The sequence below is a fragment of the Ochotona curzoniae genome, unplaced genomic scaffold (assembly GCF_017591425.1).
Source record: "Ochotona curzoniae isolate NIBS_2020 unplaced genomic scaffold, NIBS_Ocur_1.0 contig_517, whole genome shotgun sequence".
NCBI classification, from domain to species: Eukaryota; Metazoa; Chordata; class Mammalia; order Lagomorpha; family Ochotonidae; genus Ochotona; species Ochotona curzoniae.
In genome coordinates this window covers 8,304,527-8,328,007 of record NW_024466454.1, presented here as the reverse complement: position 1 = coordinate 8,328,007, position 23,481 = coordinate 8,304,527, and the positions used below count along the sequence as shown (strand labels likewise).

Here is a 23,481-nt window from a genome sequence, read left to right as displayed (position 1 = left end):
TAAAATGTGTCAGGGGCTTGGCGTGGTAGCCTAGTGGATAAAGTTCTTGCATTGCACACGCCGAGATCCCATATGGGCACCGATTCTAATCCCAATGGCCCTACTTTCCATCCAACTCCCTGCGTGTGGCCTGGGAAAGCAGTCAAGGATGGCCCAATGCCTTTGCATGGGAAACCTGGAAGAGGCTTCTGGCTCCTGGTTTTGATCAGCTCAGCTCCGGCTGTTGCGGCCACTTGGGGAGTAAATTACTGGATCAAAGATCTTCCTCTCTGTCTCTACTCCTATCTTTATATCTGACTTTCCAATAAAAATAAAATAAATCTTTTAAAAAAGATGTCAAGGAGCTGAGCCGATTCATGGACCCTTGGGGAGTTAATAGGTAGACAGAGGATCTTCTGCTCTGTCTCTCCACCTCTAAAACAAACAAATAAATAAATATGTAAGGGAGGCCAAATCCTGGGGTCAGAGGGAAAACCAGGCTGCCCTCTTTGTATTTATGTATTTACTTAAGATTTATTTATTTTTATTGGAAAGGCAGAAAAGGAGATAAAAGAGAGAAAGCTCTTCCATCCACTGGTTCACTCCCCAAGCAGCCTCAACGGCCAGAGCTGAGCTGGTCCGAAGCCAGGAATCAGGAGCTTTCTCTGGGTCTCCCACATGGATACAGGATCCTAAGGCTTTGGGCCATCCTCTGCTGTTTTCCCAGACCACAAGCAGGGAGCTGGTTGGGAAGTGGAGCAGCCGCAACACAAGCAGGTGCCCATCTGGGATCCTGGGATGTATAAGATGATGATTCAGCCACTGAACAATTGCACCTGGCCCCCAGGCTGCCCGCTTGACCATTATAACAAAAGAACAGCCCAGTAAACCTAGAGAATGTTCTGTCTCTTTTGTGTGTAAAAAAGTTAAAAAGAAACGCGAAGTAGTCTACCTATATTACACAAAGCGTAACTCTAATGGGAGCACAGCCAAGTCTTGAAGATTCCTTCTGATATTAGCACAGATTACAGTGCTAATGTGGACAAAATGACTTGACATTTACACATATATTCTCTATATATTCCCTGCCTATTAAGGAATATATGCTCTATTTCTTAACTTCCTCAAAAAAGAGGATATGATACTTGTCTAATATGAGTTATATTTATCACTGCTTACCATATTAGGAATTAAAGCGGAAATTTAAAAACCTGTTTGTTTATTTAAGGTATATAATAAAGTGTTAGCTATTATAAACATAAGTAATATTATAATATACAATATACAAAATATATAATGTAATATGCAATGTATATATTGTATGCATTATATAACATATAATGTGTGTATAATATACATTATATAATATAAACATAAGTAATATATTTATGCAAGTAATTGCATTTTCTTTTTAAAAAGATTATTTTTTGATGGAAAGGCCAATTTACTAAGAGAAAGACAGGAAAATCTTCCATCCATGTTCACTCTCCAAATGGCCACAACAGCCAGAGCTGAACCAATTCAAAGCCAGGAGCCAGACTTTTCCTCCGGATCTCCCATTTGGGTGCAGGGTTCCAAGGCTTTGTGTTATTTTTTACTGCTTTCCCAGGCAATAAACAGGGAGTTGGATGGGAAATGGAACAGCCAGGATATGAACCAACTCCCACATGGGATGCCAGTGCTTGGAAGTGGAGGACTAGCTAGTTGAGTCATCATGCAAGGCCCAAATAATGGCATTTTCTAAAGTGGATTTTTATAATTTGAAATGCAGAGTTATATAGAGAGGTCTATCTGCTGGTTCACTCCCCAAACGGCTGCAGTGGCTGGAGCTGAGCCTGTTCAAAGCCAGAGGCCTAAAGCCTCTTCTGGATCTTCCACATGAGTGCAAGGTCCCAAGAGCTTGAGCCATCCTCCCTGGCTTTCTCAGGCCACAAGCACAGAGACAGATTAGAAGTGGGGCAGTTGGGACGGGAACTGTTGCCCATATGGCTTGCTGGCACAACAGATGGAGGCTTAGCATACTATGCCATGACAGTAGTCCCATCTAAAACAATTTTAATAAATCTGGCATTATTTCACATTTTTATGCAACTCTTTATTGTCTAGTTAAATGTAAAACAGATGGATTTTACTATCTGCTATTTGCATTTAGTCTGTTGAGATTTCACATGTTATATAGCCTGTGGCAGACACTGTTTACTGTTGAAATAATCTGATAAAAAAGGAAAATCCCCAAGGAATTTCAGGCCACTGAGTACCTCTGCTCAAAGTCTGTTTCAAATATGAATCTTAATTTGAAAATTGAATTAAATGTCAATAAATAGAACTCAGCTATTCAGGCAAAGATAAATATTCCATGTGAGTCCAGTTTGGATTCATTTCAGGAATGTGAGACTATTAGGAAAGCTAATTAATATGTTCTAATATATTAGTAAGTCAAGAAACAGCATTTCTTGAATTACAATAGATGCCAGAAGTATTTCTCAAGATTCACTATTTCTTATTTTAAATATCCTAGATTGGGAGCTATGATAACTGGCCCTGCTTCATGAGAATTTCTAGAAGCACAGTGTGACAGGGCGGATTTTTCAGGCTCTAAGGGAGTTCATCCTTACTCAGAGTGATGATTAGGGGAGACCCTGATAGAAATTAGCGGTGGTAACTGACAGATGGAAGTCAACCAATATTTCATTTTTCAGACTTAGGGTAGGTTTTCTTTGTCCTAGAGGAGCATGTTCTAAAATGCATAGTGGATGCCTGCATCTGCAGAAAGTATGAAACGCCATATAGACTATGCTTTTTTTGTGCACATGCAGAAAAACTTTAAAAAGCTCATGCAAAATAAAATGAAAATATAATAAGCATTTTCCATAAGCTATTTTGAGGCTCCTCATATATATGATAAAGATTTAACTTATAAATTATGTCCACTAAGAGATTAAAAGCAAGTACTAGCAAACAGAATAATTTTAACAATATACTGTAAAAAAAGCTGTGTGAATATAGTCTCTCTCCCTTTCAAAATATCTTACTGTATTGTACTTAATAGTGCAGCACAGTAATACAATAATGTGAGATGATGTAATGCCTAAATGATTAGATGAAGTAAGGTGAATAATGTAGTCATTTTGACATGGATTTAAGCTACTAGGCAAGGATTATTTGAACACAAGACTGTGGTGCCACAACAGTTGATCTGATAACCAAGCTGGTTACCAAGTGATTAAGGCAGATGACTGGATAAAGGGATGCTTCAGGCATTGAATGAGGCAAGATAGGAAGGTGCCAGATTTTGTAACTTCCTCAAAATGGTGCACAACTCAAAACTTATAAATTGCTTGCCTCTGGAATTTTCTATGTGATATTTTGACCATAGTTGGCCATGTGTAACTGAGAGTACTGTATTTAATCATAAAACAGCGAGCAGTGGTGGGTACCTAGGTCTTTGTATGATCATTTCTTCCTGGAGGCACTTAGTGGCAGTCTGCAGGTTCACCTGCAGTAGCCAGGACCTGGCTATGGGCTCTTTTACCTCTTCCACTACAGAGAGATGCATCTTTGTTATCTGTGGATCCTCTTCACCATCAGACACAGAAAATAATCTCAATGTAGCTCCCTTGTGTATGGCACTTTAATAAAAACCTGGGAATCGTGAGAAGTGCTGTATTCTAGAGAGATTACAAATGGACGCACTGGGGCCAATGTTGTAGAGATGCCTGCACCTCATATCTGGATGCTGCTTTCGAATCTGGGTGCTCCTTTTGATCCAGCTTTCTGGTAACGTGCCTGGTAGTCAGAAGGTGATGGCTCATGTATGAGGAAGATATCCATTCTCCATTTCCTGCACCCCTACACTACCACCACTACTACCACCTGTCATTTGTCTCTTCTCTTTTTTGTCTCTCCTCTTTTCTTGTTATTCTTCCTTTCAAATGAATACATATTTTAATACACACATTACTGGCAGTGGATGTGTCACAGGGATAAAATACCTGGCTTGCCCTTTGACTTCTCTTTTGTTCCAAATTACTCGATTTCCAAAAACTTTAGATCCAGGATCAATAGGGTATCATGTAACTTATCTTCTACCAAAGTAGAAGGCATTCTGTTATAAGTTGGTTTTGAGGGTTTGGGTCCTCCATATTGCTCACCCAATGTACTTTTCCTGTGGTTAATCTTTACCCACTTTCCTCACATTTCCCACTTTACCATCTAAGAGTGCTGTTTTGATGATATCATCCAAGGACTATATGTATAGAATAATATTGATGTCCTACTAACCCTTTGCTAGTTTCCTAATCACCTCATCTAGAATTTTTTTTTCTATTATTTCTTTGCTACGTACTTTTCTGTTGTGAATTTTATCAAAGTGTAATATAAATTTAGAAAAGCTTTTGAGTAATAATTTTGTAGCCCAGGGAATTTTCAGAAAGTAAACCCAGGACCTAGATCTAAAAGCAAAGAACAATAAGAGGTGACCCATTCTGAATACCTCTAGTCAGTGTGCACCCCAAGGGTAACTGCTGGCATGATCTTTAACATCGCGTAATAGTTGTAAATGACTTTAATTACTTAATTTAATTATTTAAATAGATGGAACTATTTGAATATCTACTATTTATTTTCAGTGTTCCAATTCTCATTAGAACATAAGTATTTTGTTCATTTTTGTACCTCCTCCCTCAAGCCCTATGCCCTGGTGTGAAGATTCATACAGAAAGTACCACCTGCTTATTAAAATAATTATGGTAGGATTTCAACAGATAAGTGTATAGGAATGATATATAGGTACTCATGCATGACTTTTTGACATTTTCTATAAAATTTCAAAATAAAAAGTGAGGAAGAAAATGCTTTATTGAATTAGTTAAGGAATCTAGGTAGGCTTGGTACTTAATATATGGCACATAGAAACTCTTTTATTTTTGCTTTTATAATTTTTTTGTAAGATTAGATCCTAAATAGGTATCAAGTCAATGATAGAGAATCAGGAAAGTCTCTATTTAAACTTATACCTTGGACGATATTTTGTATATTCTTTAATTTTGTTCACCACATTTTTATTTTGGCACCTGCTTTGTTCTGAGCATTGCAGTAGCTGCTGGAAATAAAAAGGTAAATGTCTTGCTGGGTGTTACAATGAGACGTCTTGGAAAATATTGGTCCTGGCGTAGGCTGATAAAAATGGCTTTTCTGAGTGCTTCCCGTGGTGGTCAAGAGAAAGTACCACTTCAGTTAACTTCAGAAAAGATTTTCTACCTGGGGCTTTGTTGCATCTTGATGTTGTTGTCAAAGAAGCCGGAACAAAGAAACTCAGACCACATCTAGCTCTTGTTAAATAATGCTGCTAAAAGGAATATTCATTCTCCCTACTCTGTATTATACAAGTCAAATAAAAATAAAAGTAAAAACAAGGTGTTTGACTTTTAACAAACTATCAAATTAGCAAGCAATAAAAATATCCTCTGCTTGCTGCCCTCATCACTATATTTTCCCTGTGGCTCAGTATGTCACTGTAAGTGTGTTACATATGCCAGTGGGTATTATGGAGAAGAAAAGGAAAAGGGAGAACTCAGCCTTGCTAAGGTCATCAACCTTAAAACCTGGTAGTTTTAAAGGTTTTAAAAAACTTACAATTTTACGGTAAGGGGATGTTGTGAGCCAGACCACAATTAGGCATACAGGCTATTTCCATCAAAAGAGTCACTTGATATGGAAATTTTGCTAGAAATATTTTAGTGTTGCTTTGAGCAAAGATGGGTGATGACCACAGCCCATACAGCTCTGTGCAGTGGCTTTTTTGATGTGCCAGCATGGCTAAGCTACTGCCTGCAGTTATTTAGTGAACTGCAAATCCAAGTGCTGCTGCGAAGGGATTTTGCAGATGTGCTTAAAGGACCTCATCAGTGGACTTTAGGTAAGGAGATCATCTTGAATAGTCTGAGTGGCCTGACTGTATTAGCTGGAAGGCCCTTTAACAGGGACTGCAGCTTCTCAAGAGGGACAACAAATTCTGCTAGAGAATGGCTTTAACCATACCTGTAGTGTTCCTGTGATTTTTCCCTTTCTAACTGCCTTGTGAGTTTACTGAGTCAACCTTCTACAGCTGTGTAAGCCAATTCCGGTGTATTCATCTGCTGCTATCACAAAGTGCCACAAACTGAGTAGCTTAGACCAACAGGAATTTATTATCTTGCAGTTCTAGAGGCTAGAAGTCCAAATTCACGGTGCCAGCAGGGTTCTTGCTGAGGGCTGCGATGGAGAATTATCCCAGGCCTCTCATCTACCTGTGGGTTGCCTCCGTGTCTCCTTGGTTCATCTTTACATGCTGTTCCTTTGTGTCTAGGTGTCTCTCTGCATCCAAATTTCTCCTTCTCATAAAAGAAAAACACTGATCATATTGGATTAGGGCCTATCCCATGTCCTCATTTTAACCTGATCACTCTGTAAAGGCCTTGTATCCAGCTAAAGCCACATTCTGAGGCACTTGAGGTTAGGGCTCCAACATATTGTTGGTGGATGATATATTTCAACCCGTCACAGTTGTTTTCTGGGCCCAGGAACTCCCTGGAATGTACCCTAACAGTATTGTTTGGTCACATTCCCTAAAGCAGTTTACCAGGAGCACCGATTTCTTCAGGTGGCACTTTCCACGTCTCCGGGGACTGTGAATCATCCTCTGATGTGGAGATGTTTACATCTGCGTATAAGCACAATTAAACTGTTCAGCTTAAGAGCTTATCACAGTCATATTACTAAATGACGACTGCTATAATTCAGAGATATTTTAGTCAACTGAACTTTATGGGTTTTTTAGTACCTGGTTTTACCACCTGCAGCTGCTTCACACCTAAAAAAGACTAATAACTTAAGAAGACGATAACTGGTGTTGTGGAATTGGGGATTTGGACAAAGGGACCACAAGAGTGGGAGCTTGGAGAGAAGCTAGAGAGGTCATGTACAGAGTATGGGGGTTAGTGAAGGTACTGCATGTACGGAATGTCTGCTATGTTACACACTTGCTTATTGCCAAGTTTATGTTATCTGATTGACCCCCACTGCATTCTTAAATGAATTTTGCATGATTGCTTCTCAAGATATCTCATCTAGTCGAAATAGGTGTAAATTCAGACATAGTCAATCTTCACTCCCAGTAGATTCAGTAACTGTTTTTTTTAATTTACTAATATTTCTTTTAAACTCCAAAAGCAACACTGATGGTGCTTTTATGGTAGTTCACAGATATTGCAGAGTGATAGTTAAATTGCACACATGCATTTTCCCAGCAGAGATGGGGCAAGAGAACATTGTGCTTTCTCATTTAGTTCTCTTACTACATCAAGTGTCCTTTTTATGGCCTATTTACTGCCATGTGTTTTGCATTTTTGTGCATTTTGTTGGGGATAATTTACTTAAAATGACCTCCAAGCAAAACACTGAATTACCATCCAGTGTTCCTAAGGACAGGAAGGCTGGGATGGATCTCACAGAGGAAGTACACGCATCATAGTAGGGTCGTTATGATAGCAACAACTAACTGTATATTTTAAACTAGCTGGTAAGGAGACTTTTGAATATTCCAGGCACAATGAAATAACACATGTTTCATTGGTGGATATATCAACTACCCTGATCAGATGATAACATGTTGTATACATGCATTGAAATGTCATATTGCTCTAAATGAATATCCATAATTATTGTGTATTGACTAATTATACACATTTAAGTGATTTTTAAATGAAATAAAATATACATGTTAGATAAGCATTCAGATGTGAGCTATATTATTATTTGCTATGGCTTTATGTTAGTGAATCAATTCTATATATTAAATAATGTATCTTTAAATAGAATCACATGTAAAATTGGGGTATGCGTTGATCAATTGATGGCAGTTTCCAAGAGGTCTGTGGGAACATAAGAGCACTGGCATCTTATGCAGTGACGACCTTGTAGGATACAGTTACTGCAAATAGTGAGGATCAACTGTATCCATATAGGGCCCTAAAGGCTGCCCTTGTTACCACATTTTGAGGGTTGAAAATAGCAACTGCAGAGTCAGTTCCTCTCTCTTCTTACCTACTGCAGGGAGGAAGGAGACGGTAGCCTGAAAGCCTTTGGAGGTGCCATGTTCGTCTGATTGGAAGCTGATGAGCATGACTCCAGAGGAGCTCAGCACAGGGCTGGGCACATCATAGCCACACATCCGAGCTGGTTCAAGCCCAGGCCAGGTAAGATGTCAGCAAGAACCCAATAACATTGGATAGAAAAAGAAAAATGTGTCCTTTAGTAATTGTTGAGAAATAAGCTTTCCTGATGGATGTCATAATTCTTTTTCAAAATAGAAAGGTAGCCTGCTTCTTTTAAATATGCATTTAATATTTCAGTTATTTTGTCTCCCAAACATCCCAAATGGAAACACCTATAACAGAACTGATTCCAACTTATGTCAGTGGAATTTTCCACTTCTGACTTCTGGTTCATGATGTTCCTTCTCATTCAAATGGTTCTTTGATATTCATTTTCTGTGTTCCTGCCCAAACCATGAGGGGAATTCAAAAAATTCATGGAAAATGCACATCATCTTTTAGTTCAATTTTCACTAGCTTTTTGAAACCCCTCATAGAAGAGGGAGTGGTAATAAAACCCTAGGAAGGATGAGGGGGGTACACAGAAAGGCAAAAAAATTGAGCAAGCTGTTTTTAATTCTCAAGACTAGGTTTAGATGCAAACCAGTGGAAGCCGAGTCTCCAAGGAAACACAAACCTATTTCCTCCTTCCCTTCTACATCTTTGTGTACTGTCACATAGTCAGAAGTGCAATCTCCATTTTCTTCTGTCTCCAGGCTCTGAAATGAAAGCTGAGAAGACTCAAAGTTACATCCAGAATAAACAATATGTGACTTAGAGAAGTGAAATAGGGCTTGGTCAACTTGCTCTGGAATGACACCTTATTAGTGGCATATTCAGTAGTTAGGTAGAGATGCTTTGTCACAGACTCAAACCTTCTAAAACATATAAATTATTAAAATATGGGTTGAATGTGTAGTTATCTGTCTTCTCTCACAGCCATAACAGACAAGAAGAGCCACCCCCATGGAAACTTTTCTCATTAAAAACGACTAGGCTTTGGGTGATGCCGCCCGGCTGTACAGCTAGTGATGTAGGAATGCAGTTGCTTCTCTGGGCATCTTTATGTTGTATCCTGGTTCCTGATATTTCATCTTGAACCCTAATTCTCCTGGGTCAAAACTGAAAGCGTACATTTTTAGAATGTCTTATTCTACCTGGCAGGATACGTATAGTTCCTGATCAAATGTAAAGTGAGTATCATCTGAGCTGCCCAGAGCACTTGGAAAGTGAGCTCAGAGTCAGTGCGGTGAACTAGGAGAATTCATGAATGTGCATGAAAATGGAAATCCCGATATGGTTTACAGGAAGCCGATTTTGAATACTAAGGTTAAATGTAAATCTCAGCAAAATTCTTTAGTAGATTATGAAATATATGAAAAATAAAACTCTGGAAAAGAAATGTGGCCATTTTACATCAACCTGGGTTCAAAAAAGAATAAATCATGAGAAACCTATTTCCGTCATTTCTGTAATCATGATATTCAATTTTATAGCATAATATTCAATTTATCCTTGAGAGTTTCACCTTTTCCTCATCTTGAGAATGTGTTTATTTCTTCCCTTCTCATATTATTTCCTGTATAGGGGACTTGATTTGTCAGGTGTCTATATGTGGGGAGCAGAATAAAGGAGGAGCAAATAAAATGATATTTAAGCACAATGGCAGCACAGGTCAAGAGAGTTTTAAATCAGAATAGGTAGGAGAAAAAGCCAGTGAGATTGGAGTTGGGACACAGATGGAGGGGAATCTGTGGAGCCTGGCCTCCCAGCAAGGGACAGGTGACTGTGAATAGTACAACACTGAGGCAAATGGTCTTTAATGGTATGGAAAGAGAAAGCAGATGTCGGAGATACCATTTGTTAGTTATATGTTAATCCCTTACTGGGATATTTGCTGGAAATGGCTCCTTTTCTCTGCAAGTCAAAATGGTATGTGTATTGGTATGACTTGTAACACCAGCTTCAAAATTACTAAGTAGGCCCTGCAAGATGATGCTGTGGCACTTTCAGATTTCACCTAAATGTTTCCTTTCCCTCCTCCCAGGAATAGGCTCATACCTAACTTTTATCATCCAGCATTAACACGCAATCTTCATCTTGTTTTGCTTTGTCTCTGGGTTTCAGGAGTTTTAGAAGCTATCTATGCTTTACTGTGTTGGTTTCTCCCACTTGTGCATAAATTTATGTGATATTGTTCCTGTATCAAAATTCTGGTCCAATGCAATACTTCAGGCAGTAGCAATCCTAGCTGATCTGTTATCCAGTCCAATTATTCTGTTTTGTGGTTGGTTTGTTTTATTGAGTACTGGAATTAGGGCTTAATGGTTTATTTAAAATGGTTTTAAAATTTTATGGCAAATCCAAATTGTCAGTTGCAACTTTTTAATTTTATTGTGTATTTTAAATTAAAAGCTCCATTCTCAGGGCTAAGACCCATATCGATTTGTTTCTCTTACATCCCAGATCTCATCTGCTTCAAATGTATAAGAGATTTGAAATTTTACTTTCCTTAAATCCTTCCCACCTCTCCCCCTGCCATGCTGCTTTATTTTCTATGTTCCTTTCTCTTCTTCCTAGACCATCTGGCTTTCAATGATTAAGGAGAAAGACTTATAAGTAGTTGCCTAAGTCTAATCATACTTTGATTGCAGTCTTATGTTCAACTGCCCAGGTGATGGTACTCAGCCACTCTACATTTGGTTCACTAACGTTTAATGGACAAATGATTACTAACTCTTGCAATCCAATGTGGAATAACCGCTCATCCTACACTGATATTCAGAGGCTTCCAAATTTTGACGTCAGCCTCACTTCCCATTATCCCTACCCCAAGTATGCCTTATGACTGGTTATCCAGCAGTTTCATGCCCTTGCTTTGTACTACTTCCTCTTCATTACTGGCTCTTTTCTTTTTCTTTTTTTTTTTTTTAAGATTTATTTATTTTTATTGGAAAGGCGGATATACAGAGAGGAGGAAAGACAGAGAGGGAGATCTTTTGTCTGATGATTTACTCCCCAAGCAGCCTCAATGGCTGCAGCTGAGCCAATCCAAAGCCAGGAGCCAGGAGCTCTTCTGGGTCTCCCACGTGGGTGCAGGGTCCCAAATGCAGTCCTTGGCTGCATTCCCAGGCCCCACGCAGGGAGCTGGATGGGAAGCAGGACCGCCAGGACATGAACCAGTGCCCATATGGGATCCCCAAACACTCAAAGCGAGGACTTTAATAGCTACGCTATCGTGCCAGGCCCACTGGCTCTTTTCTTTGTAGGTTTAGTGATTTTGCCGTGGTTACCATTGAGTTTTGCTAGCCATTGCTTATGCCATAATATTCTATTAGTAGTTTAATGAAGAAGGGAGAAGTTCCTGTTTATACAGAGAAGTAGAGCCTGATCAAAATCATCAAGTACAAAGATTAGGACAGCACTTTTTTGGTTTTGTTGTTGCTTTTTCTGCCCCCTACCCGCCTGCCCCCCCCCCCCCACCAAGAAGAAGTGTAGAGTTCAAGTACCATCTAGTGGTCATATTGGACAATTTCATGGGAAACTAAGCGAGGTCATTTTTCAAATATTTATTGAGAGCCTCATGTCCTAGATACTAGGTGTGAAAAATACAGCAGTGAATAAATCTGATTTTAAAAGCCTGCCCATATGATGCTTGTGTTAGCTGTTCTATAGACATCTTATGACTAAGTAAGGGTACCTTAATTAGAATCAGTACCTTAATTAGATGATGTTGGGGGGCTTGGAAAATCCAGTTACAGTTAGCCATGTCACTGTAGTTTTCCGGATAGTGAAGACTCTGTATGATACCTTCTTCAAAGAGAACAGTTAAGGAATTGCAACCTGAATCTGAAATACAAGGATAAAGGGCAGACATCTGGTACCACCACAATAAAGAATTCTCTCTTTTCTCCCCTGTCTCCTAAAAATAATTCATGAACTGAATATTTAGACAGAGCCAAGAAGAAGGAAGAAATCTGAGCACTCCTTTTCAGGAACTCTTTAGGTCATCTCTCCCCCCTTGGATGATGAGTGTTAGGACTGTGGAAGGAGAGATTACACCTGCTCCCTGGCTGACCCTCATGGTCCCTTTCTACTGTAGAGCTTCCCAGACTTCAGAGCAAGCCCCCTTGCTCCTCACCTGCTTCCCGTGGACCCTAAACTTCTACCTAAGACCTGGATACTGTGTGATAAAAGTCAATGATTTTACCAGGAATGTAGTTTGGTTTAAGCGCTTTGTAGGTTATGTTAAACCCGGCGGCATAATCTGTGGCATCAGAGATAAACTCCAGCCTCATGGAATTGGAACCCACAAGAATGGATGAGGCAAGTCTTTCTCCACAGAATTTGCCTGCAACACAAAGAGAGTGTTGTTCAGCATTTAGAAAGCATTACCCATTAAGGTTTCTCAACCTTGCCACTATTGATATTTTGGAACAGAACATTCTTTGTGTTCATTCTGCCTGTGCCTTTAGTTGGGTATTTAGTAGCATTGCTGACCTCTACCATAAACACTCCTTCTAGTTGTGACAGCCAACTTTGATTTCAGCAACATTGTCCCTCCCAGTCCCCGCCCCAGTCATGAAAACTTAAAGTGCTTCAAAAATATTGCCAGTTGTCCCCTGGGAGGCAAAAGCACCTCCAGTGGAGGATCACAGAAATGCTACCTTTCTTATTTAAGACATTTTTGTCACCTCATGGTTTATCTACTTCTCTTTTGAGTTTGATGAAGTATGTAAAAGTCATTTCTGTGCCTCGGAAAGCGGCATTTGGAATTGAGGGTATTAGAGCAGTGGCCAGCAGGCTCTGAAATGCATGTGGATTTTACTCCTAGCTTAATTCCTACTCCCGCAAGTGGGTTTGGAAACTGGGTTTGATGGGAAGCAGTTGCAGCAAGTGAAATGTTCTGTGGCCTTGTAGCCTCCACAGGCTCAGACTGAGTTCCTTCTCCCTCCCTGTTCCGGATCTCAAAGTTGGAATCAGCTAGTGAGTGGTTTAGGGATGCCTTGGTGCCAGACATATTGCAGCTGGCTCTCATTAAGCCCACATAGCTCTAGCTTCCATTGGACAGTATGAAAATTCACTCACCAATGAGTCTGTCTTCTAAAGAATACATTGACAGGTAATTATGCTCACAAGACTCTACATCCAGGCGGGAAAAATTGAGCAACACATGCATTGCCTGTGGTACCAACAGAGTCCAGACACAGAGTCTGCAGGAAAACACATTGAAAGGATGTCATTTCTAGGTAGAGAGTAATTATGCCAATCCAGTTAATAAGTACAGCCAGCCTGGAGGTGGGCATAAGGATGCCAGAGGGGGCTACTCACTGTTTGCTTTCATAATACAGGAGGAGGCTTTCTGGGAAGTGCAATTTGCCTTCAGAGCCGCTGACTATGCCATGCTGCTCACTGCACTGGGCTGGGAAGGAAGGGATAACAGTGATGGCTCCAAACCGCGAACCTTCCTTCTACAAGCTGCGTAGGTGCTTCCACCTTCTAGTTCTTTCTAGATTGTAGTCTACTGTTCTTCATGACATTTTCTCCTCTCTTAGTTTCTGCAATGCAGTATGCTTCTTTGTTCCTTTAAAGTCCCCTTACTCTTAAACTTGAGAGGCTATATATGTTTTCTTCTTAACTCATCTTTCTCTGATCTCATAATGTTCTGTAATACAGGCACGTCCTAGGTTCTGTCTTTAATCCTCATCTTCCCTCTCTACATGAACCCCCTGATTAGTTTCGTTCATAATCATTAGTTTCTCTACTTCTCTGATCTTCAAACATTGTCTTACAATGTTTTTCTAGCTCTTTTCCCTGAACTTAGCATGTTTCACAAAACATTTCTCTGGGTCAGCAAAACTGTTTCCACTTTTGATTTTATTATTTCTTGATTTCTCATGTTCAAAACATCTGTACTAGTCTTGGGCCCACCACTACCACCACTTACAATATTCATTGACTTGGCTACCAAGTCTTAATTTTTCTTATTTCTAGTCTCTTCTGTTGCATTCTTTGGGCAAAATGTTGGTGCAGCCATTTGTTTCTTATTTCTTGAATTAATATATATGTATACTTACCTAGGTTTAGTATATACTATTATGTAATATGATTTTAAAGTCCAGCTTTAATCTATTATCTAATTAACTGCCTATTCCTCAAAATCCAAACTTTTGAAGTGACTTGAAGTTTTCACAATTTTATCTCAAGTTATCTTTTGTTGCTTTTCCCTCGGTAGATTGCATTACACCTCTATGCCTCAGCTGGTTTGCCTAACTTGTCTCTGTTTCTTTCCATATTTGCCTGTCTCCATCTGTTAATATCTATTCTTTGGTGAGAATGATTTCTTGAATAGGAATTTTTTAGCCCATCAACCATTTCCATTGGGCAAAATTTTCTTCCTTCAAAGCTCAGCTTAAAAGATGTATATGCTCCAGAACTCTTAAAAAATGACTTACTGATGTTTCTTTTTAGCTTAGAAGCAGCCACCCCTCCTCTGAGCTCTCAGAGTACTACTTTCATTTATTATTCTCTGGGGAGGATTTTGTAGGCTCCAAGAAAAACTGAAGATTTGGACTGAAGACATCTAAGAAACCATCTATTACAAACTTTTTTCTTTATAGATTAGGAAACTAAGATCAGAGATAGGATATCACAGGGTGAGTTTATTGTGGAGTTGCAATATGACACTGAGGGTGAGTGCCTTAGATAAGTTTAAGGCAAGATATATGGCTTGTAAGCTTGTCCTTTTCCTTCAAATGTCTAATTTAGAGCAAGGGTTTAACAAATCTTTGCTGATTTTAGATGAGGCTTTGGACTAATGAGAAATGAAATAAGGGGCGGGGGAGGGACTCCATGTCCCTACTGAGAATGGATTTGCCCGGTTAGTGAGGTCTGTGGGTGCTCCAAATGATAGTTTTACGCATGGTAAGCATGAAGAACTCTTGCAGAGGAGGAAGATTGCTGATTACGAAGGGACCTGACATTCAGAAATGATGGAGGTCAATTCATGACCCAGGTGCAACAGGTTGCAAGGAATACCCACCTTTGGTGCTCTTTTTCTTATTTCCTAGGGGGAAAAAAAAGAAAGATGTGATTCAATGCTTGTGATCTTTTAAGCAATATTTCAAGTAGTAAGCAGTCTTTTTCCTAACTCCTGAGACTTTTAGGTTAATACACAACCAATGAAAATCTAAACTATGTAGTGAACAGAAGGGATAAACTGATAATGCCGAAATGGGGTCCTGGTGTTTTAAGGAGATGACATGATTCTCTTTATTGATCCACAAATTAATAAAACTAATCAATAAATGGTGATTAATTTGGAAATTACACAGAAATAAAAAAGGTTGGTCTACATGGATTAAAGGCTTAAGATGGAAATAACTTGCCCACAACCACAGGACCATTTTGTGGATAGCTACAACTTGAACTGAGGGCTCAGATACCTGTCCCAGGACCATACACTTAGAAATAAACTCAAGTTCTTACTGAACTAACTTGAATTAGTTTATTGTTTTGGGAATGGACAGAACCCTTTGTGGAATCTGGAAACCACCAGTTAGAAAAACTAAACGGAGTTTGGATACAGAACTGAAATTGTGTTCAGCTGGCTAGGCAATCTAGTAGATAGATGTATGAAGATCCTGGCCCGTTCTGACTCGTTGTGCTCAGATTGATGCTGGGGCATCTCAGCCATGGTGCTATTGAAAATGTGGATGGAGTCATTCTTTGTTGTGCTGGACTGTCATGTACATTATAAGATGCTTGGAAGTATCAGTGGCCCTTCTCCAGTGGACGCCAAAGGACCCCTAATCCTGGTGGTGATGCTGTTCCCTATATGGCAGAACAGTCCCTGGTTGATAATGGCCTACTATAGCCTGATTATTCTTGCCAGAACAGAGTGATGAGTGGTAAAAACATATCATCCTCAAGTATAGTTTAAATTAAAGGCTGATTTGACCAAATAGGATGGATAGGTTAATTTTTTCTTCATTGAATGTTTGCATGCAGTATGTGCTCTAGTTCACTGTTGTTTTCAAGTCCCTATGTGCTACTCCAAGAACAAGTGGGTGGAGTGTGTCTGCTCTCTGGTCTGTCTTGCCTACACTGCCGGTGCCCTCTCTTAGCCCAGCCAAAATGGGAGCTTCTTTACTCAATGCCAGTTCATTACCAGTTTGGATGTGTTCGTAGATCCAGGGAAGCACTTTACTGAGATCTGTGAAGATCCCAGGGGATCCTTGCTTATTTTCCAGTGCATTGTTTGTCCAGCTTCGACCACAGCCCAATCCCCAGGAAGTCACACCAGCCATGGTCCAGATACCTCTTTTACTCTGGCACATAAGTGAACCTCCTGAATCTCCCTGCAGGGAGGAAAAAGCCTCTGTTACCATGCTTGTGAGTTTCTGTGCCCCAGAGTGATTACTTTTTCCCTATAAGGACACTGCATGAGAGTGGCATTTCCTCACTGTCAGTAATCTAAGCCAAATGCAATTTCAATATGACCCTTGAATACCATAGAAGGGCATCAATTTTACCCATTCTAACTCCATTCTAGGTCTAGGTTGAAGTAGCAGACTTGTTTCCTTTCCCTGTCTCATGCTATAGCCATAGAGTCAGATAAATTGTACCCCACAATCAAATTGACATCAGGTCCTAGTCAGCAGGAAAATGGAGGAAAAGTAAAGTTCCCAACAGCTGCAACACAGCAGCTAAATAGGTAATACTACCTATCCATTGGGGTGGTAGAACCCGGAGCTTATTCTTGCTGCTTCTTGGTATTATCTTTGTTACCTGTTCTGTTGGAAGAACCAGAAGACCCACTTTGTATTCACATAAAAATATTGAAACTGTCCCTTTCTTTTGACTTGACATCTTATTTCTGACCCTTCTGTCCAGATTCCTGTCATACTTGGAAGGAGCCTTTTTTTTTCTTTAAGTTAAAAAATGTACATTTTATTTCGCACAAATAAGGGAAAACATTTGTCTTTCTTGAGTCTGGCTTATTTCGTTCAACACAGTGTCCTCCAGTTGCTTCAAACAGAATTTTACTGCAAATGGTAGAATTTCATTTTTTTAATAGATGATTAAAATCCACTGTGTATGTTCTTTGTCTTCTTAATTCATTCATCTGTTAGTGGACATCTTGATTGATTCCAAATTGTGGAGAGAGCAAAGCTGCTATAGACTAGACATGGTTGTACAGGTATCTCTGATACATTTTACTTACATCTCTTGGGTACACACCCAGTAGTAGGATTGCTGGGTCATGAGGCAAGTGTATTTCCAGTTGAAGCAGCTCTTTTACTGCTTCACCTAATGTCGAAGTCAAGGAAAGTCCAACCTGTGGCCCACCAGCTCTGCTCTTTCCACCTACCTGGCATGCATCTCTCCCCCCTTCAGGGAAGCCTGTGCAGAGAAAGGTCTTCCCATTAAAGGGCCTCGTTAGGGTTAACAGAGCTGCCACACACTTCTCTTGGCTCAAAATTGGCAGGTTCACTTCCTGCAAGACTTGCGAGAAGACACCATCTGGAAAAAAGACAAAAACCCATCATGGTGGACCCTTCTGAGTCAAAGTTACCCCGTTCAAGTTGATGTCTTTGGGAAGGATCTGAATTTCTTTTTAGTATTTACTTGCTTATTTATTTGAGAGACAGAGGGGGCCCCCATTTGTTGGTTCACTCCCCAGATGCCCAGAAGTGCAGCTAGGTCAGGATGGAATTGGGAGCTGGAAACTCAATCTAGGTCTCCCAGGAGGGTAGTGAAGACCTAACTACTGGAGCCATTACTTAACTCCCAGAGTCTACACTAGCAAGAAACTAAAGACAAGAGCCAGAGCTAGGTGTTGAATTGTGGCATTTCAGTGTGGGAAGTAGGTATCTTAAGCAGCATTTCAACTGCTGGCCCAAATGTCTACCCCAAGATTGAGTTCCTAAGTGGAACATGACATTTTCTAGCTTTAGAAATACTTTGTTGAATTGTTTTTTTAATAGATTTCTTTTTTAATTTTTTATTTATTTTCTGGGCCCGATACAATAACCTAGTGGCTAAAGCCCTCACCTGCACATGCCAAGATCCCATATGGGTGCTGATTTGTGTCCTGGCGGTCCCACTTCCATTCCATCTCCCTGCTTGTGGCCTGGGAAAGCAGTCAAGGACAGACCAAAGCCTTGGGATCCTGCACCCTCCTGGGAGACCTGGAAGAGGCTCCAGGCTCCTGGCTTCAGATTGGCTCAGTTCCAGCCACTGCAGCCACTTAGGAAGTGAATCAGTGGACAAAAGATCTTCCTCTTTGTCTCTCCTCCTCTAGGTATATCTGACTTTCCAATAAGATTAAATAGACCTTTTTAAAAAAATGTTTTGCTTATTACTCACCAGAAATTTTTAACCTTTAATTAAAGGAAATGTTAGAGAAGTTCTTACCTTCAGTCAAGCGGCCCCAACCTGCAGTTGTACAAACAAGTCCAGTTTCAAATCGCTTCCCTGGTTTTGGAAGACACAGGGGCCCCACAAACTGGCCTGAAGAAAAAAATCAAAGCAGGGATTGTCCGCTCCTCAAGGAGAACATACCATTAGGCACTCACCAGTTGAAATCCAGGTGGTCCCTCAAAGACCATGTCAGAATTGTCATATTTCTTTGTGACACCTCCCACGATCATACCCAGAACCGCAAGCCAAAAAAAGCTTGAGGTGGGCCACCCTCCAGTTAAATCTGTGTTTCAAGCCTCATACTTAACAAATGAGCCTATGAGGTGTGCAGAATTCTGCAGAGATGTGCCATGAGTTTGAGGTTACTTAGAATATGGGATGGGCAATGCAGAGAGAGTCTCTACTGTTTACCAAACTGGAAGGTTCCAGCCATCTTCAAAAGAGCAATATCATAGTCCATTGGTTTCTTAGGGGAGAAATGTGGGTGTATAATGACAGTTTTGATCCTGAAGGTTTGCTCTTCTGGCTCTTTCTGGCTCAAGTCATGCTCTCCAGCAGTAACATTCAAGTTTGCCCCAATGTTTCTGTGAAGAAGAAGCCATACAAGGAATGGTTTCATGGGAGCTCTTGGTACTATGTTAATGATAGAGAAAAAGCCCTCTTCAAAATGCTATAAAGCTGCTGAGCAGACAAAGTAAGTCAGACTGAGTATCATCTCACAATGCCACCCCATCTGTGTATTGAGCAGGGTACCTCCACCTAAAGCAATACTCCTGACAGGCCCATGATTTAACAGGGTTATTACTGAGGGTTCTTTCTCCAGGAACTAGGATTTTCCTACCTGCTTGTAATACAGTGAGCTGCTGTGATTACCCACTGAGGGGAGATGATGGTTCCTCCGCAGATGTGCTTCTGCCCTTGTTTCAGAGACACCTGAATAACAAGACCTTAAATGGGAACAGGTTAATGCCCTGGGATTTCTCCAAACCTGGTGACAGGACATATTCTGAAAAACAGACACCTTACTCATAAATATTAGGAATCATGGACTATGCAGGGGTAAAACTCAGTGTGTACAGCTCATACAGAAAAAAGGGCTAGCACCAATATATTCCCAACCCTGGTCCAGATGAGTGGAGGTTAATACAAGTGTTGGCATGGGGATAACACTGTTGGCCCAGATCTGTGACTCTAACAATATGAATATGAAAAAAAATATGAATGAATATAAAGGATTGTAAGATAGAGTCCAGTTGAAGAAGTTTGGAAAAAGGGAAGGTGAGAGCTAGGGAGGCTTTCAACATGTTCTGCTTCTTTCAGGCCAGTGAGAGAAGAATCTTGCACCAACCATTCTCATATTCATAGCTATTGGACCCCTACAAATTGTTTTTAAGCTCTATTTGTTTATTTGAAAGAGAGTTGGGGGGGGAGACATATATACAGAGGGAGATAGATAGATAAATAGATAGATAGATAGATAGATAGATAGATAGATAGATAGATAGATAGATCAGTTATCTTGTATATTTTGATACATTCTCCAAATAGTCACTTAGGCCAGGTCAAAGCCAGGAACCAGGAACTCCATCCAGATATCCCACGTGCATGATAGGAGACCAAGAACTTGAACCATTTTCTGTTGCCTTTCTGGGTGATTTTCAAGGTGTGTGAGCAAGAAGCTGGATCAGAAGTGGAGCAGCTGGGACTCCAGCAGAGTATAGGGTGTGGTTGTCACCAGCAGTAAATTAAGCCCTGTAGTACAATGCCAGTCCCCTGTGGTCTTCTTTAACTATAACAATGTAAACTATATCTTTAATAAGTGTATTAGATATCAATTATTTTTTAAATTGTAAATTCAATTTTTTTTTTTAGATTTCTGAAGCATAGTGTTTGTGATAGTGGCTTAAAGTTTGCGGTGGCATATTCAGTGTTCTGAAGTGAGTCAGTAATGCATGAAACTACAGTGGATACACCTATTCTGGAACTCAGCTGATGTACATTGTGCAGGGCCTGGATCTTTGCAGAAACTCATGAGGTTTCATCTATGGTACAGAGGTAGGCAGAATGGAGCACTGACTAGCAGCATGTGATTCTGGAGATCTGATCCTGAGATACCTTGCAAGCACCCAGCAGAGAATGCCACCCAGGGATACTCACCTGCCAGGGATAGGAACCCTTTTCCACTTGGCTTCCCCCAACTATGCGGCTGAAAATGTTAAAGTTATTCCAAAATCGTGCCCTAACTTGACGCTGCCCACAGTTGGGAGCTGCAAAAAAGATAGGACAAGCATTGTGTGATTAAATGGTTTCTAGGTCTGAAGGGTGCAGAAAACACTTCTGAACAAGAAAACAAACAAAAAACGAAGGATATGGAGCATGTAGAAATCAGCCAGTTGTCATGATTTGCCATGGTTTGAAGTACAAGCAATTTGCAATTGCTTTGTTCTTGTCATGAGACACAAATACATCATAAAGAGATGTACTTTTCTGAGATGAAGATGAGGGACTTAGTGGGCAGATCTCTGCTGAGGTATGCTGAATGAAGCCCCATCTTGAATCTTAGCTCCCTGGCACCTGAAACGTTCCTCATAGCACTGTAGTACCCCTATGACATTGATCACGTGTTATTCTGGCTATTTCTTCTCTTTGTTCCTTTTTCTTTTAAAAAAAAGATTTATTTATTTTTGTTTGAAGGGCAGTATTCTAGAGAGAGAGAAGGTGAGAGAGACACACACAAAGAGAGAGGTCTTTTGTTTGTTGACTCACTCCCCAAATGGCTGGAACTTCCAGAACTGAACTGGTTTGAAGCTGGGATTCAGACACTTCTTCCAGGTCTCCCACATGGGTAGAGGGGCACAGTCACTTGGGCCATCCTGTGCTACTTTCCCAGGGCATAAGCAGGGAGCTGGGTAAGGAAGTGTAACGCTATGGGATGCTGGCAGTACAGGTGGAGGATTAACCTGTTATGCCATGGTGCCAGTCCCAATTTTAGCTATTTCTGTGTCTTCCAACACAGTAAGACTGTGAACTTCTCAAAGGTAGGAAGTTAACCTCTGAAATATGTCAATCCACAATATCTAGCACAATTCCTGATTCATGAAAGTCGCTCAGCTTATAGTTTGCTTTTATTGTGATTTTCTGCATATCTTTTCTATCTATGAAACTGAGTCTGAAACCACTGTCTGTGATGGCTGAAATTCAGACAGCGATAAATCTGCTAGGATTTAATTCTCTGAGGGGGTAGTCACACATTCTTCAGGAAGGGTAAAGTAGAGAAAAAGCATCCAGTGATAGTGGATTGTCAGATAATGGAAGAGCGAATTCTGTTTATGAAAAGAATTTTCTCCCTGAAAAAATTTACATGTGTGTACTTACTTTCCCTCAACTATTTTTTTCTATTACCTACCTAAGAGATAGGCTAGAATAAAGATTTCGACAACAGACAGGATAGCAATTGGTCTTTCTGTAAGTTATTAGAAAAGTTAGATTGATGAACAGCTTTTCTTGATAATATATTCTTAAGAGTGAAATATGCAAAGCTCCTTAACATGACATCTTATTTAATTCCCATTCTATTCCTGTGACTAAAACACATTATCCTGCGCATTACAGCTGAGAAGACTAAGAGACTTTCAGCCAATTAGTGGCAGAGCATGAATGTAACAGTAAGTTGTCTTTCTTTTTCTTTTCTTTTTTTTTTAAAAATTCTAAACCCCGTGCAGGATTGATATTGGATCAAAAGTATGTTTTCTAGCTGTTTGACTTGAATGAGTCATAAATCCCTCAGACACACAATTTACTATTTCCTGAAGTGACTGAAGCAAAGACAGAAGGCTTGTTGATGCTTCGGTCTGGCACAAGCCTGACTGTGGAGAAGCCGGCCAAAAACTGTTTCCAGCTGATGATGATCAAGGGGGAATGCCTGTTTGTAATACACTGCAATGACCATGTTTTATATTTCCCAGCAGGATAATTTTTTAAAGGATTACAGTTGCTTCCAAATCCATGCTGATTTCCAGAACTAGGCCCATGAAACAAGATGGATGTTTTTTGTGAGTAATTCCATTTCCCGTAGTGAAACTAAATTTAAAAGTCTTAGCATCAGTCCAAGAATGTTTTACCCCATTTCAAATATGGAATGTGGGAGGGAAGTCCTAAGTAATTACTTGGAAAAAGAACAATTGATTTCCAAAAATGTATTTTCTCTCCAATTTCTCCCAAAGAATTTGGAGTGTGGTTGTAATACCTATTGCTAACAAAGGTTTTTATCTCAGACAAAAGAATTAGTGCAGTTCATCTGGAACTTACCTTGGGGGAGAGAAAGAGTAGCAAATTCAGCTTGGTCCAAATAGATCACTCCTAGCACTAAAACCAGCTTGTTCATACTTACAGGCATTTTCAGACTTAGTTGTTAGGCTAAAGGGAACAAAAATAGAGAGCCTTGGGAGACCAACAACAAGCCGATTTAAAGTAAGTTTATTCATTAACTAAGACTTGAGGCATTCAACCATGCACTTATTATGATGGTTTTGAGTGTGGTTTCTTGCCAAGATCTTTTGCAAGATGTGGAGATTTAACCACAGAAGCAGCCTTGGTCAAGCAGTATTATATGCCCTATTAGATTTCCTTTATCACTTCGTTACTTCCCTTGGAATATAGTTTGCTACCCAAGTAGGTAGTGTTTAAGCTTTTCATTTGTAAGAATGCCTCTTGGGTACAGGCTACTAGCTTTACAAGGTTATTAAATGTCAAAGTTGAGCTTAATTGTAAGGATAAACTTTTCTGCACATTAACAAGCAACTCATCACAATCATCTAAAATATTTTTTTCCTGTTTTTCAAATATAACTAGATAGTTACTTTGCACACTTGCTAGAAAAGAAGAAGAAAGATAATTCTGTAGCACACTCAGTCTTGCTACTAGATAATTATTAGGACATAGTCCA

At 40.0% G+C, this 23,481-nt stretch overlaps 1 protein-coding gene across 1 annotated transcript in view; it reads right to left on the bottom strand.

Annotated features, from left to right (window-relative positions):
• The window catches only part of OVCH2 (ovochymase 2), a 30,868-nt gene extending 7,936 nt beyond the window's left edge, over positions 1 to 22,932 (bottom strand). Inside the window, exons 1-15 of the mRNA XM_040989020.1 lie at positions 22,845 to 22,932; positions 20,694 to 20,803; positions 19,378 to 19,469; positions 18,948 to 19,120; positions 18,531 to 18,626; positions 17,485 to 17,636; positions 16,282 to 16,471; positions 15,154 to 15,177; positions 13,443 to 13,533; positions 13,200 to 13,324; positions 12,322 to 12,462; positions 11,830 to 11,960; positions 8,749 to 8,842; positions 8,062 to 8,193; positions 6,599 to 6,679 (exon numbers count right to left, since the gene is read on the bottom strand). Of these exons, the coding sequence (XP_040844954.1) occupies positions 6,599 to 6,679; positions 8,062 to 8,193; positions 8,749 to 8,842; positions 11,830 to 11,960; positions 12,322 to 12,462; positions 13,200 to 13,324; positions 13,443 to 13,533; positions 15,154 to 15,177; positions 16,282 to 16,471; positions 17,485 to 17,636; positions 18,531 to 18,626; positions 18,948 to 19,120; positions 19,378 to 19,469; positions 20,694 to 20,803; positions 22,845 to 22,932 (1,720 nt within the window). The remainder of the gene's footprint in view (positions 1 to 6,598; positions 6,680 to 8,061; positions 8,194 to 8,748; positions 8,843 to 11,829; positions 11,961 to 12,321; positions 12,463 to 13,199; positions 13,325 to 13,442; positions 13,534 to 15,153; positions 15,178 to 16,281; positions 16,472 to 17,484; positions 17,637 to 18,530; positions 18,627 to 18,947; positions 19,121 to 19,377; positions 19,470 to 20,693; positions 20,804 to 22,844) is intronic.
• Positions 22,933 to 23,481: the final 549 nt, after the last annotated feature.